This window comes from Buceros rhinoceros, unplaced genomic scaffold (genome assembly GCF_000710305.1).
Source record: "Buceros rhinoceros silvestris isolate BGI_N320 unplaced genomic scaffold, ASM71030v1 scaffold605, whole genome shotgun sequence".
NCBI classification, from domain to species: domain Eukaryota; kingdom Metazoa; phylum Chordata; class Aves; order Bucerotiformes; family Bucerotidae; genus Buceros; species Buceros rhinoceros.
Genome location: NW_010411000.1, coordinates 127,161 through 141,922, shown reverse-complemented (window position 1 = coordinate 141,922; position 14,762 = coordinate 127,161). Strand labels below are relative to the sequence as shown.

Here is a 14,762-nt window from a genome sequence, read left to right as displayed (position 1 = left end):
TAGAATGAACACACCAAATATTTGTTTTTACAGGTTATACTGGTACACAAAGGCCTCTCGAGGCTTCACTGCAAGCACAAAGTCCATTGGAACAGGCATGTCCGGAAGCCTTGGTCGTTTCAGACACTGAAGAGTGTCGTATCACACAGTGTCATATCACACAGTAATTCTTTACATGGATGAATTCCCCAAGAGAAACCCAACGGGAAATTGCAATTTTAATCAGAATAACGTGAAAGACCACGAGGTTCAAAACATTGCTCAAGCTCTGCTGGTGTGTTTTCATACACAAAGTGCAACGTGTATTTAGCTGAACTGAACTCGTTATCACAGACACGCACGGAGCTTAACATCAGAGCATCCTTAACTACCCCTGCGTAGCCCCCATCCTCCTAACGCTACTCTGCAATGCAATCCCGAACTGGTTGCACGTGCCTCACTGCCACAAGCAGAGGATGAACTCATAACTTCATCCCACTGCTTGTGCCCTATATATCATGGTTTATTTCTGGACACAGAAGTCATATGGTCATATGGTCGCAATCTGACAGAGAGAACAAGACTTTCTGAAAACTACACTTGGTGAGAGCTACCAAGTCTTCATCAGGCATGCACCTCCCCCAGCCTGGTTGGCAATATCCAGCGGAAGCCAGCCCCAAGCTTTTCGAGACCATTATTTCTCAGCGTGCATGAAACAGAACAACAGTGACCAGGCAAAGTTGCCAGGGGACAAATCATCTACATGTAGACTTCCACAGTGTCAACATCTGTCTCTGATCTGGTCAGCTAGACTTCCTGGTGGAAGGAAACAGATACTTGCAAAGTATGAATCATCTTACCCTTGTGGAGACATCAAAGGTGTGTTTGATGCTTGTACTCTAAAATTTCTCATTTCTCTTTTGTGACTACAAAGGCAATGTGGAGAAACTAGATCAAAGGAAGATATCTTCACTACTGATGTCTAAAGCTACGGGGTGTAGATACCTCCTCAGCTGCCCGCTTAGTGACACAGGAGCTTCTCCAGGACTTTGCCTATGAGCCAGAATGCCTAATGTTCAAAAGTGCTGGATGCTGAAAGGGACACGTATTTAATATAGCCCTTGATACTTAGCTCTCTAAGAAAGAAAACCAAGTAAAACCAGATACTTAGCTGTATCTTTGTATTTTCTCTACAGTTGCAGACTCAGGAGTCCGACAGATGCTGCCCTCCCGTATATATCAAAGTTTGAGTTTGAAGCTGAACCCCATCTGAGCATTTATCTCTGTTTCCTAGTCACCCACACAGAGCTCATAGATACAACATAGCGCCCCTTTAAACCTTCTGTGTTGTAATAGCTGTGCTGAGGTCGTATTTATTGCTCTGTAGTGTCATGTAGCAGATGATTTAAACCCTCCTACATGTCTCTGGAAGCCTTGCTCACATGAGGGAATTGCAGAACAAAAAGGGAAGTCTTACTATCATGAAGTCACATAATCAAGCCAAAGAGGAAAAGCTTCATTTGTTGAACTCTCTAGGTACATCCACCGAATGTGGAAACTGTGAGATTACCTTCGGTATTTGAATCTTCTACTCTCTCGTGTAAGAAACTTCGTAAGATTTCATGGCAGCTGTGAAATCTTACGTAGATGTCGTTTCTGTAGATGTGGAGGATACAGAGGGGTAAGTACAGTAGCTTCACCCAGGTGCAGCATCTGTTCTACCTGTATCTTCTCAAACCAATCACTCACGGTGAAAAGGCTGCAAAGAGCCCTCGTTACACTGCTCTTTCACCCTGGCCCTTCCGTGGTACTGCGTATAGATACTCCTTGTGACTGTAGCTGCCTAGCAGTGGTCATGCCTTCCTCACCATCTCCCCTCCATCGTTGTTTGACAAGGCGCGCACTGGATGGGAGGCATTGAGAGGGTTCATCAAAGACTGGATGATGCTATGTGCAGAGTGCTGGAAAACCAGAGAGTTGTCTAGATTGTCCTGGGAAAACAACTTGTAGTAACTCATCCTCAGCTGTTTGCAGCTGTACTTTTCAACTTTTTTTTTTTTAATCTGTGAGAGCCTTCACATGATTACAGGTCAGACAAAATCCATTCAGGAGCCTTCCAAGCATATAAGAATGAACTCCCTTTCCTTAGTCATCCTCTGTGGACCCTTCAGAAAGACTCCAGGGGCTCTGAAATCTCCAGGGACCACAGACAGAACCTCTGCCACAGCAATTGTTTCTGAAACACTATTGAAGAACAGTGTCACGTATCAAGGTAAATAAAGCCAAAGAAATGAAAGCATTTCTTGCATTTCTTTTTTTGACACTGTTTACTAATGTCAGTCAGAATTCTTTTTTTTGTTTGTTATACCCTCTGAGATTTTTATATCTAATTTCTGGTGGGGCGGGGCTGGACTGGAGAGATAATGTGAAGTTAGTTATCTGCGTGGTTCGCTGGCCAGCTTCAGTAAGGGTTTAGTCAGACACAGGAGCGCTGAAAGCTCACCAGCTGACGTGGTGGGTATGTTCCTGCCCATTTGAGTGCCGATTCCCTGCAGCACATTGACTGCATGGGCATCCTACCCCTTTGACAGGAACCAAGCAGTTACTTGCAAGGTTATAACCAAAACGAGAAAAGGCAAAGACTGGGATCATTTCTGCCCTCAGATCGGACTGGATGAAAGCCGCTCAAACCCCAAACCTGGTTTATACACTTTCAAGAAATCTTTCACTCAGTTTTTTTCTAACTTTTTTTCGTTTTTCAGGGTGCTGCCAGTTCATTCCCCTGCTGTTCTGAATGGATGTCCATACGTCTTTATACGCTTCTTTGTGTTGTTTTTGCTGCCCAGTTTGAAATTAGAGCTGAAAAAAATGCAGCTTAATAGTATGAATATTTTTAGGCTTGCCTTTCAGCTGCACGATCAAAGATAAACTCAAGACTATCTGAAATAAAGCTGTTCTTATTTCGGGAGGGAAGAAAGGAACTGGAGGCAACACAAGGAGCGTAAGTGAGCCAGGAGTTATTTTCATTTAGAATGTAGGAAAAGGTTTCCAACTGCCAGAAGAGTGAAATTTTACAGCAACTTTCCACCGGGAAGAGAAGGTGAGAAAAAGAAAAGCCTAGTGAATTTTAAAAGGGGAGCTGATCATTTTAGCAATGGGAGTAATATGCTGAGAAAATAACGGCAGTTACAGAGTTCCCTTCAGATTAAGTGTCCTTACGGCATTTTAAAATCTGGTTTTCCAATACAAATACTTAAATCAGGCAGAGGAACTTGGGTATTTTTCCTTTCTGAAGTAAAAACTCCCACAAACATTTAATTTAATTACCTCAGCTCTGAGTTCCAGACATACAAAATGCAGGTGAAGGTAAAAGGAGGTGAGGTCACCACTCAGCAAAGAAACAAGCCTTCTCTGTCTTCTGAAATACAGGTTGTAGTTTTCATTATGGGATGGTAATTGTCCTGTAGTGTCAGCACTCCGCATCAAAACCTCAATAATCAAACAGGGGTTAGGTACAGCAAATAGTCACAAAAGCTGCAGCACAGGAAGTTTTTGTACATTTACAAAAGCAAAATAAGAAAATTAGACAAGAAATACATTATGGACATGGTAGAAAAAATGGCTCAAGGAGCACTGCAGGCTTGTTTTGCTTTTAATGATGTATTGTTTTGAATAACATAGACTTTCTAGCTCCGGAATATATTTCACAGTGAAAAATCAAACAAAGCACTGTTACACTCAGTCGGTATTTTCACACACTTAGAAGGAAACCACCTGCTGGTTTCTCCCATCCCGAAACAAATGGAAATGACAGCCACTGCGAGGGGTGGCCATGCCTGTCCAGCATCTTCCGCAACAGAAAGATTTCTGGAGAGCTAATTTGTGCGATGGCACCGGAGTCCGGTTTAGCTAACTGCAGACACCTGAAGCATGATCTTTCCAGTAATACTGAGAAAGTTCGAGTGACTAAGGAAAGCCAGATTTGCAAGTGTGTCAACAATTCCAATTAAAAAAAAAAAAAGCGTAGTAGAAAGGGGTTGATTGTAGAACACATTGTACATTAAATATGTCGAGAGATGCCATTTCTTCTGTTAAATTCTGTGCTGGTGAAAGGTGCTGAAGACTCCGATTTGTGCACTAAACAAGAAACACAGGGACTACTAGCAGAAATTTCCCCTCCACTGCCCTCCAACTTGTCTTGCTCCTGAGCGCTGGCTCTTGGAATTTAAGGGGCAAGTCCAAGTTTTCAAGACTATTCAGTCCTTGGCTTCTCCTGCTGAGACCACCAAACAATAATAGCAATAATAATGTGCTGAGGCCAAATCCCAAGCCAAAGTGAAGTGGCTTTGTTCTAACAATAACAATGGTTTTCTGTACCGGTTTTAATTTAGCTGAGGACCTGGTCTCCAATGTGCGTGATTGGAGGGTGGTTTTGGTGATGTGGACATTTGCCCACGAGGCACTGGACTGAGATCCACCAACTCAAATTGCAGAGCACTGTAGGATAGCCAGGAAAACAACAGAACCCAAAAGTAAGCTCAGAAAAAGCCTCAACAAGAATAAAAATGTAAAAAAAAGATCCAAACGCCTTCTTGCTCTGTACAGAAACACGGCAAAAAGTCTCCAGCTAGGGGCAGTTATTCAACACCTCTTTCTCAAAATTTCTAGTTTATTAATACTTGAAAATCAGCTACTGGCCATTCATGCAAAATGTACTTTTTGATTTTTTTTAAGTAATACACTTAGGGTATGGTAGATATAGTACCTTGGGAAAGCCCATATTAGAGAAAATAGAAAACTAAATGTTATATCTCTTCATCTCACATTAGATAGTCTCATCTAAAAACGTCCAAGTATGCATTTAGCCGGCAGGTCTGCCTTTCCCCATCTCCCATGCCTCTCTGGACTGCAAAGGGCTTCCAAAACAGCACTTAGCAGCATCTGGCGAGAGCGAAAGCTCCAACCCATCAGTTAAAAATACTGCAGTGACTTTCGCAGAGAATGTGGCTGAGAGAGCGGCAAGCCACTGCTGAAGACTTGGGGAAAAAAGGTGTCTGGATCATTAAAGTCCCACTTAAGATACTGGAGTATCTTAAGTACTGGAGTACTGGAAGTGTTTTAAACTTTTTTGCTGGTCTTCTGTGCAAGGGTAGCTTTCACCTGAAAGGGGTGTAAGCATCTCACAAGAGCGTGATCCTGTACAAATATGAAGTCAATCTCAACATTTCTGTCTGTCTCAAGTTATTTTTACATTCATTTACACTGCTACAACTGTGAGCAGACCATGCCCCATAAAGCACTATGAGTTAAGTATTATAATTAATATTTTCTCACAACTTCCAGAGATCTTTTTTTCTTCTCCTTTTAAAAATAAGGAAACCAGCATTATTTTTAAAAACTTACGTGTAAAATGACATTAAACCTTTTTTTTTACCTAAACTAACAAAAAACCAGTGAAATTAAGAGCTCACACTCAGCTGACACTAAAATTCTGAGTCTTTCACTTTTTTTTTAGTTCATAATCATGTCAACTAACACTGAAGAACCAGCCCGAATCTTGAATTTCCTGGTTACTATTAGTTTCATTTCAAAACTTCACATTTAAAATGTCATTTTCATATTTTTTAATATATGTATACACATACACGCACATATATATATATTTATATATACATTAGTTCAAAAATCCAAAATGAAGTGAGTGCTAGGACTGTCCTCAAAACCTTTATGCACCATATAAAGACTTTTAAGAATTGACATCACTGACATTTGATCGAAGTAGATATGTACCAGTTGTGGCTTTAACTACAAGGCAAAAGTTGAAAGAATATTTTAGTTCCTCTCGAAGAGAAGCAGTAAGACCATCGGTGGTTAAACAAACAGAATATCCAAAGAGGGAGAAAACTGCCAGGTGTGGGAAGTCATCCAAGGTCTTTCTCTTTTCCTTTCATACCATCTTGTTGTTCAGTTTAGTTGCTCACCAAACACAGATGACTTTTACCTTCCAGGGCGATCCTTCTTGTGCCTCTTGCTCTGGCAGGGAAGAGTCAACACACAGAAGTCAACCAGGTTGCAAAGGCACCACACTCTGTGCGACAGCACTACCCAAACCCATGCCATGTTTGGACAAAGATGCGGAGGGTTCAAGGTTATCTGGAGGGAAAGGTCATCCTGGAACTGACTTTTGCTTTTATGGTGGGAGGGAGGGGATGGTTATTTTTGTTATTCAAAGAATCCAATCAATCAATCAATCTATCAATCAATCAGTCAATGTCAAAAATATCTATATATCTCAACTGCATGGCCCTTTTAGAAAATTCACAGCTTAGCTAGAAGCATTTGCAGAAGTCCCTGGGTATTGATGGATCCCACCTCTCTTGCCTGGAGTTCCCACACTGATCGATGGTAGCTGTGCAGCTTCACATGGGCACAGCGGTTTCTTTAAGTCCACTGGGAACATCTGACTAAATCCAGCCGTGAACATAATTTTCTGGAGTTCTTCCTGAATCGGCTGGTTTGCTTAACCCAAGCATGTTAGCTCCATCCTAAGACTCAAAAGAGAAACACTGCAGAAATTCACATGCCAAAAGACAGGGACAGGCTAAGATAGGTTTGACTAGGAAAAAAAAAACAGAGAAATCCAAACGAAAACAGAAACCAGTTAGAAAAATCACAATAGTCATGTCCATTCACAGGTTGGTGTCAGTTTGGCAACCAAGGATCACAACTGCACGGCAACCACTTGTTACTTCTGATTGACAACAGATTACTCGCAGATGCTCTGAAATGTAAATCACCGAGTGGGTGGGCTTGGCCTGTTGGTTTCTTTTAAACATTTTACCATTCATGGCCTTGAGTACAGTTGGGTATTTACAGTGACTGCTAAAAAGGTGTATGTACATGTTTTCTTTGCTTTAACATGTCGACAAACATCAAACAAGTGTAGGAAGGGAACGGAGAAGGAGAAGGAGAAGGAGAAGGAGAAGGAGAAGGAGAAGGAGAAGGAGAAGGAGAAGGAGAAGGAGAAGGAGAAGGAGAAGGAGAAGGAGAAGGAGAAGGAGAGGGAGAGGGAGAAGGAGAAGGAGAAGGAGAAGGAGAAGGAGAAGGAGAAGGAGAAGGAGAAGGAGAAGGAGAAGGAGAAGGAGAAGGAGAACAGAAGGAGAAGGAGGAGAAGGCCTACACCACCACCAAAACGATGATTCTTTTTTTATCTTTAAAGGGATGGTTTTTGGTTTTCTCGTTGGTTGATTGGTTTTCCTTAGCTGCTCATGTCGCCAGATTCTCCGCATTTATGCTGGACATCCGAATCTGAGAGCTGCTCTTGCTCAGAATGGAGAGTTGTGTCCCCCCGTTCACTCCGCTGCTCGCTAGAGAAGGATGACGGTGTTTGAAATCCACAGCAAAATACCGGTTGACTTTCCAGCTCCTCCATTTTCTCTTTATTTCTGATTGCACCTTTAGGGAGAAACTTCAAAAGGTCATTTTTTATGTACTTAGCCGCTCGAGGACATGCTGAAAAATTACCAAGATTAGAAAAAAATCCACAATTTAACAAAACTATTTTTAAGACCATTATTAAACTTCTCACTTCAGCAAAACCTGAAGTAACTTCTCCATGTCTAGAGCAGTCCAGGCATACAATGGGAACACCACCACGGGTTTGGTGTCTCTGAGATCAGATAATTTAGGATCAGCTCAGAGGTGCATAGAAGACCTGCTCAACACTAACTTCAACCTGGTTCGAGTTAGCTTCTTGGAAAAATTATCCTGGTTTCACCAATGTCCAGAACCAATTGAATACATAACAAAGAGTCAAAGAAATCACCAACCAAAAATTACTAGATAGGAATGAAATAACCTGTCCACACAGGTGGCTTGTCTCTCACCTGCTGTTAATGGATGCTTGTCTACCCCAAATTTTGCCTCCTGCTTTTAGATCACCTCTAAGCAGACAACAGCTCTTGCCTTAATATACCTCTGTGACATCCTCCTTTCCCTTAAGATTTTTTCATGGGCACCCACAGTGAATCTCCAAGAGTAAAATAATCCACGGTCAGAAGTTCAATCAGAAAATAAGCGATTCTATAGCTCTTCTACCTTTCATTCACACCAGTTTCCTGGAGATGTTGCCAAAGGAAGAATCGAGAGCTAGCAGTGGGTGACTGTCTGCTGAGAGGCACTGGAGGCACCCAGCTTCCTGTCTGACATACAGTCAAGTGAACTTTGCAGCTTGCCTGGAGCCAAGATCCGGGATGTCACAGATTGCTACAGCTAGTTGAAAGCACAGACTATTGTCCCTTATTTCTTCTCCATGTGGGCACCTATGACATAGCAAAGCAGATGCTGGGCAAGATCAGGCAGGACTTCAGAGCCCTGGAGGCACAAGTGAAAGGGACAGATGCCCAGATGATCTTCTCCTCTGTTTTCCCAGTCACAGGTAGGGTGCAGGCAGAAGTCGATAAAGAGCTATACCTGGCTTCATGGCTGGTGTCATTGCCAGAGTTTCGTGTTCTACATAGGGCATTCTTCAGTGAATACAGCCTACTGGGGAGCGAGGGGATACACCTGCCTGGAAGAGGCAGGAGAATCTTCACTAGCAGATTGGATGAATTAGTGAACTGTGCTTTAAACTAAAGAACTAGAGGGGCAGTGTCCAAAGTTGTGACACCTGCATACTCATAAGCAGCAGGTGGGATGAGTTCATCTACCAGAGTAGTGTGGAATGCTCCCCCAACGCTCTCCAAAGGCAAGAACACTAAGTCCAGTCATCTTTATTTTGTCTATAGCAATGCATGTAGCCTGGACAGCAAATAGGAGAAACTAGAATTCTCTGTCCAGTGAGAGAGTTATGATATTACAGAAAACACAGAAAACTGGTGGGAAAACTCACATGACTGGAAGACCACAATAGATGGCTACAACATTTTGGGGAAGATAAGAAGGGAAGAAGAGGTGGAGTTGTTCTTTACGCAAAAGAGAAATTTGAGTGTATGGAGGTGAGTTATGTAAGTGTGAGGACTTAGGAAAGTTCTATCAAATGCCTCTGGATGCAGATTAGAGGAATCATCACCAAGAGGAATAGTTTGTTTGATATTTGTTACCAGTCTCCCAATCAGGATGATGAGCCTGACAAAACTTTTCTTCAGGTGCTTAGGTAAGACTGAGGTCAACAGAACCTGGTTCTCATGGATGGCTTGAATTACCCAGACATTTTTTGGGAAAACAATACAGTAGTACACAAGCCCTCCATGATGTTCCTGGCGTCATGGATGGCTTGAATTACCCAGACATTTTTGGGGAAAACGACACAGTAGTACACAAGCCCTCCATGAGGTTCCTGGCATGTATTCAGGATTGCTTCCTGCTACAGATGTTGGACATGCCAGTTAAGAACAGCTCATTGCTGCTCGCCTGAAAGGAGGTTGTAGTGATGTGGCCATCAGTTTCCCAAGTAGTAAGTGGCAGGACAAGACGAAATGGCCTCAAGTTGTGCCAGGGGAGATTTAGATTGGACATTAGGAAAAATTTATTCACCAGAAGGGTTGTCAAGCATTGGAACAGGCTGCCCAGGTAAGTGGCTGTCACCATTGCTGGAGGGATTTAAAAGACTTGTAGATGTGGCTCTTAGGGACATGGCTTAGTGGCGGACTTGGCAGTGTTAGGTTTATGGTTGGACTCAATGATCGTAAAGGTTTTCTCTAATGTCCATGACTCTATGTTTCCATGATTCTATGATTGCTAGATTTACTGCTCACAAACCAAGGAAGCTTGACAACATAACTATCTACCAGTGGTAGCCTTGGATATAGTGATCATAACATTGTGGACTTTAAGGTACTGCTGAGCACACTGAAGACCAGTAGTAGGACGAAGACCTTGGATTGTAGAAGAGCCAGTTTCAATGTGTGCAGAGCTCAGCTGCAAGGGATTCCATGGGAAGAATCCATGGAGGGCAAAGAAGCTTGTGAGTGCTAGGAAGAAGGCTCACAAATGACCTCCTGGGAGCACAAGAACAATCCATCTCGTACAAAGGGAAAAGAAGGCAGAAGTCAAGACCAGCTGTCTTAACAATAAGCTTTTTCTTAAAAGCAAAAAAGCAGCATACTGGCTATGAAGGGGCAGCCAGTAACCCATCAAAGACTACAGGAACCTTGCTAGGGCATGCAGAGATGCAGCCAGGAAGGCTAAAGCTAAGAACTGAAAATGGCCAAAAAAAAATCAAAAACAACAAGAAACACGTTCTTCAGATATCTAGGCAGTAAGCAAAAGCACAGGAAAGACCAGTTGTTAAACAGCACAGGGAAAGTAGTCACTAATAATGCTGACGAGGAGGAGGTTCTGGATACCTTCTTTGCCTCTGTCTTTACTGGTGCAGCTGAAGCCCGGGTCAAAGGAGCAAGTATCTGCAGCAACACATATGCCAACCCCGCAGCAGTGGAGAAAGGGCCGGTCCGTGGCCTCTTGCAGGGGCTCAACCCACATAAATTTATGGGCCTAGATGGAATCCATCCCAAGGTGTTAAGACAAGAGGTTGACAGTGTCCTAGATCACCGTCTATAATATCTGGAAAGTTGTGGAGATCAGGGGATATCCCTGATGACTGGAAGAGAGCATGTATCATAGCAACCTACAAGAAGGGCTCCAAAGAGGCTCGGCTCAGCTCTATTCTATTCTGTTCTATTCATTACCAGGAAACCTATTGGTTTCTTACTGGTCTTACTTCAGTCTCTGGGAAAATAATGGAACGAGACCTCCTAGAAACTATCACAAACCAAATGAAACAGGCGATTGGGAAAAGCCATCAAGGTTTTACCAAAGGAAAATCGTATCAGGCTAAATAATGTCTTCTTTCAATATGAGGAGAGCAGTGGATGTTTTTACCTGAACCTAGGCAAAGTGTTTGGCACTGTTTCCCATAGCCTTCTCCTACGCAAGCTGGCAAGGTATTGATTGGGTGGGTAGCGTGCAAGATGGGTAGGAGTTTGTCTAAGACGTCATGCTCAGAGGGTGGTGAACAATGTTTTTTACTTGGGCTGGAAGCCAGTTACTAGTGGAGTCCTCCAGGGATTCATGCTGGATCCCACACCTTCAACATCTTCATAAATGAGCTGGATGATGGCACTGAAAGCACCCTCACCAAGCTGGCTGGTGACACCAGCCTGGGTGGTGAGGTGGACATGTCAGAATCTCCCTTACAGAGAGAACTGAATAGGCTGCAGAGCAGGCTAGCAAGAACTGTGTGAAGTTTGACAAAGACAAGTGCAAAGTTCCACACCTGGGATTGCATAACCGAAGAGACCAGTACATTCCCTACCTCTTTTAGGGAGTATTGATCTGAGCCATCATCTCTGGCAAGGCCAATGTTTTGGTTTAGAAAAGACATCACACATCCTCTTTCTTTTGCTGAGACATTGTGAGATTCAGCCTAAGGTATTAGGGAATATGGTAGATGATGGGTTACAGTGAAGGTTTAGTGCAGCAGTTACTCCCGGAAGGAAATGGGATGGGGATGGTGGGTGGGGGAAGTTAAATATGAAAAGTCTTACCTCCCCATTCAAGAAACAATAGAGAACAGCAACAACAAACCCCTAGGTAAATGGGAGAGAAAAAAGTAATTCAAACCCTTCAGTAAATGCTGGAAAATGGCTGGAGTTAAAACAAACAAACAAAACCAAAATCCCAGTGTGCAAAATACATACAGAAACATGTAAACACACAGTCTGAGCACTGTGCATGCACAGGAGTTATAACGAATAGAGATCTCTTGTTAACAAAAGCAGAAGTCACTGTATAATCACCTGGAAAGATCCCAGTCCCAATTCAAACACTAGTCTCTCCCGCTTACTGACATTTTCAGGAGAAAAAGCAAACACCGTGTAGTGAATTCCAAACAAGGGGATAAGCAGTAGTGTAGAGCGAGCCAGTCTCCTGTTATAATAGAGTGAAAGAACTTTAATGCAGCCTTGTAATAAACAACCTGTGCTTTAATTAAAGAAGACAGAATATTTTGTTGCCCGCCTTCTGGGAAATTTACACACTGTATAATTATTCAAACAAATATACAACATTCCCATTTGTTCCCAAACAGTGATTTCACACCCACTGTAGTTTGCTCCCACTTCTTCACACCACCACAGCAACAGCACATTAGTAATGCTTAATACTCTGTACTGTTATTTTAATTTGCATCATAATAATGAGCAGGAATTTTTTCCTACCATGCCAAACATGAGGAGGGCAATCTTGCGATGGGATTCAGACTGCTACCATAACAATCAATAAACCTTTCACCCATTTGCTCAATCCCAGTAGAATGTTTGAATTCTCTCTTTTTTTTTCTTTGTCTGTGTGTGTGTGAATTTTTTCTGCATAGCAAAAAATTTCAAAGCAGCAACATAAATAAAACTAAAAAAACACGTATGTTCTTACACTCGTGACTGTTCCTCAAGGTCTTGATTTTGGTCTCATTTATAGTGTTGGAAACCGAAGTGTAATTGCATTGTGTAACTGATTTCTGTTGCATCAGAAGAAAGAGGTTTTAGAGGGAAATCAGACTCAGTAGGGGCTGGAAACGAATGTGGGCGTGGATGAAATCCCCTAAAAGCAGGAGTCCAGCCAAGACTTCACAAGTTTTGGTCAGGTCATTTGCTGATTGAGCAGCAAAAATGACCCAAGAGAAAGCGAAAGTTGCTCTGAGAAGAAGGCAAGTGGTTTATTAAAAGCAAAGTGGCTTAAAGGAACCTCCACGGTATTTCCAAAGGGGAAAAAATATGATTGATTTTCTTCAAATGAGTAAAGGAGGAAGATGGAGGACAAAGGGCTCTAAAAAGCCATAAAGGTTTTTGGAAAAGCTGCATACTTTTTAGAATTTAAACGTTCGCTCTGCTTATACCTGTATGGTATATCGCAGACACCTTTGAATATGCGAAGACATGCTCAAAAATGGTGTGTTTGTCTTTCTGAAAGCGAAGACTTAATTAATACATCTCCAAGAACTCTGCGAACAAAAGCTGTTACACCCAACGCTAAACTGGAACTGGGACATCCGTTCACTGCTGGGTCCCTCAGCCATACTTTGTGCGCTGAGGTGATAAATGCATCACAACCCTCGCCTTGGGATTGTACAAAATATGTGATTCCTGAGCCCAGTGCACGGCAAGTCTCCAGTCTCGGCGAAAGACCCCACAAACCAGAGAACACAGTTCTTGTGAATTACCGACTTCGACTTGTGACTGCCAAGGTAGACTTTAATAAGAGAGGAACAATGTTGGAACAGGATGATGAAGAACATACAGTCCGACTTTGGTGATCCTAGAAAAATTCAGCTATACAGGAGTGACCCAGTGAAATGGACTAAAAGTTCTTTCAAGGTCCCTTCTAGCCCTTTTTCTCTCTGAACATATAATCAGATTCATGAAAACGAGTTACTACTCAGAATTAATGACAACAACGACAAAAGGATAAATGTTATTTTGATTTAGAAGTCAGAATTGTCTATTAGCATGTTGAATCTCACCACAGTAATAAGAGATTAATGTGGGGAAAGCTGCGGAGGAAGACTTTTCCTATTGTCAGTTTTCTGGCATTAATCAGACCATTAGTTTGTAGGATCTTGAAATATAATGTCATCATCAACTTATTTGAGATGTTGTCTTCAATATTGTCATTAGAAGTCAGAAAGAAAATACATGAGAATTAAGAAATGGCACATTCTGAAGTGTATAGATTATTAAGACCTACAAAGAGGAAAAGATTTTAATGATAAGAAACACTTGAGAGATACTAATGACTGTGTGGATGATGAGGAATTGAGTTTTTTCAAGAGTGTTAGGAAGAAAGAAGACTTAGAGCAGCATGTGTGAGACACGTAAGTACATGTGCAATGGCAAAATGAAGACATTGAAGGGTACAGCAGATTTCTCAGGAGTGTAACAGCCAAAGATATTTATCCTTTTTTCTTCACACATGCTTTCAGACAAGCAGGAAGCTCAGAGAATGGATCCAAAAGCTTTGAGGACTATAATCACTCAGCTGGGCTTAAAATGTCTGTTTAGAAGATCTAGCAATGCCTTGTTTACATTCCAACAGGTAGAGGAATGTCTCGAGGTTACTTTAAAAAAAAAAAAAAATTTGGTTTTTGTTGAGTCTGACATTCTATTTTTTCAGCTGCTATTTTCCTTACAAACAGTTTAAACGTAAGATTTTCTCCAACAGCATATGGATGTGGCCTTGCCGTGCAGCGTTATACAAAATACACAGATAATGGTGTTCTCTGTTTTTCCTCAATCCTTTATGGAGTTATGGAAAACTCCAGTTTTATATAAAAGGAATAGAAATTAGAAAAATTGTCTAAATTTGAGGAGCCTCTGAAGGAGCCATGCCTTAATTTTTCCATTGCGTATCCACGCTTATTCAGGGGCTGCTGAAGTGTCTGTGGACATGGCATAGGACATGACTGGGCATGAACTGGAAATGAAAATAGGCATCATGTGTCATCGCTGAGTAGAATTTCCAGTGATTTCTACCGAATGTTGCATCATGTTCCCATTCCTCATTTTAGAACAGGTTTCTAGAAGACCAATTAATGCTGTGATCTAAACAAACAAAGTAATTGTACATCAGATGGAAAAAAAACTCAGTATTTTGAGCAACTGCGAAACAGGGAACAAGGACCAATGAGTTCTAAATGGTTTAAATAGGGTCTTCCAGCTTCTGTGAAAGGGATGTAACAAATACGTATCTCTAGAGTCAGAGCCAGCAGATACAACTGTACGACCGGCTGA

General features: G+C 42.0%; 1 protein-coding gene across 1 annotated transcript in view; it reads right to left on the bottom strand.

The window, feature by feature from the left end:
• Nucleotides 1-7,245: 7,245 nt before the first annotated feature.
• ADCYAP1R1 (adenylate cyclase activating polypeptide 1 (pituitary) receptor type I) overlaps nucleotides 7,246-14,762 on the bottom strand; it is a 103,310-nt gene continuing 95,793 nt past the window's right edge. Inside the window, exons 13-15 of the mRNA XM_010135809.1 lie at nucleotides 11,778-11,907; nucleotides 11,526-11,567; nucleotides 7,246-7,434 (exon numbers count right to left, since the gene is read on the bottom strand). Of these exons, the coding sequence (XP_010134111.1) occupies nucleotides 7,246-7,434; nucleotides 11,526-11,567; nucleotides 11,778-11,907 (361 nt within the window). The remainder of the gene's footprint in view (nucleotides 7,435-11,525; nucleotides 11,568-11,777; nucleotides 11,908-14,762) is intronic.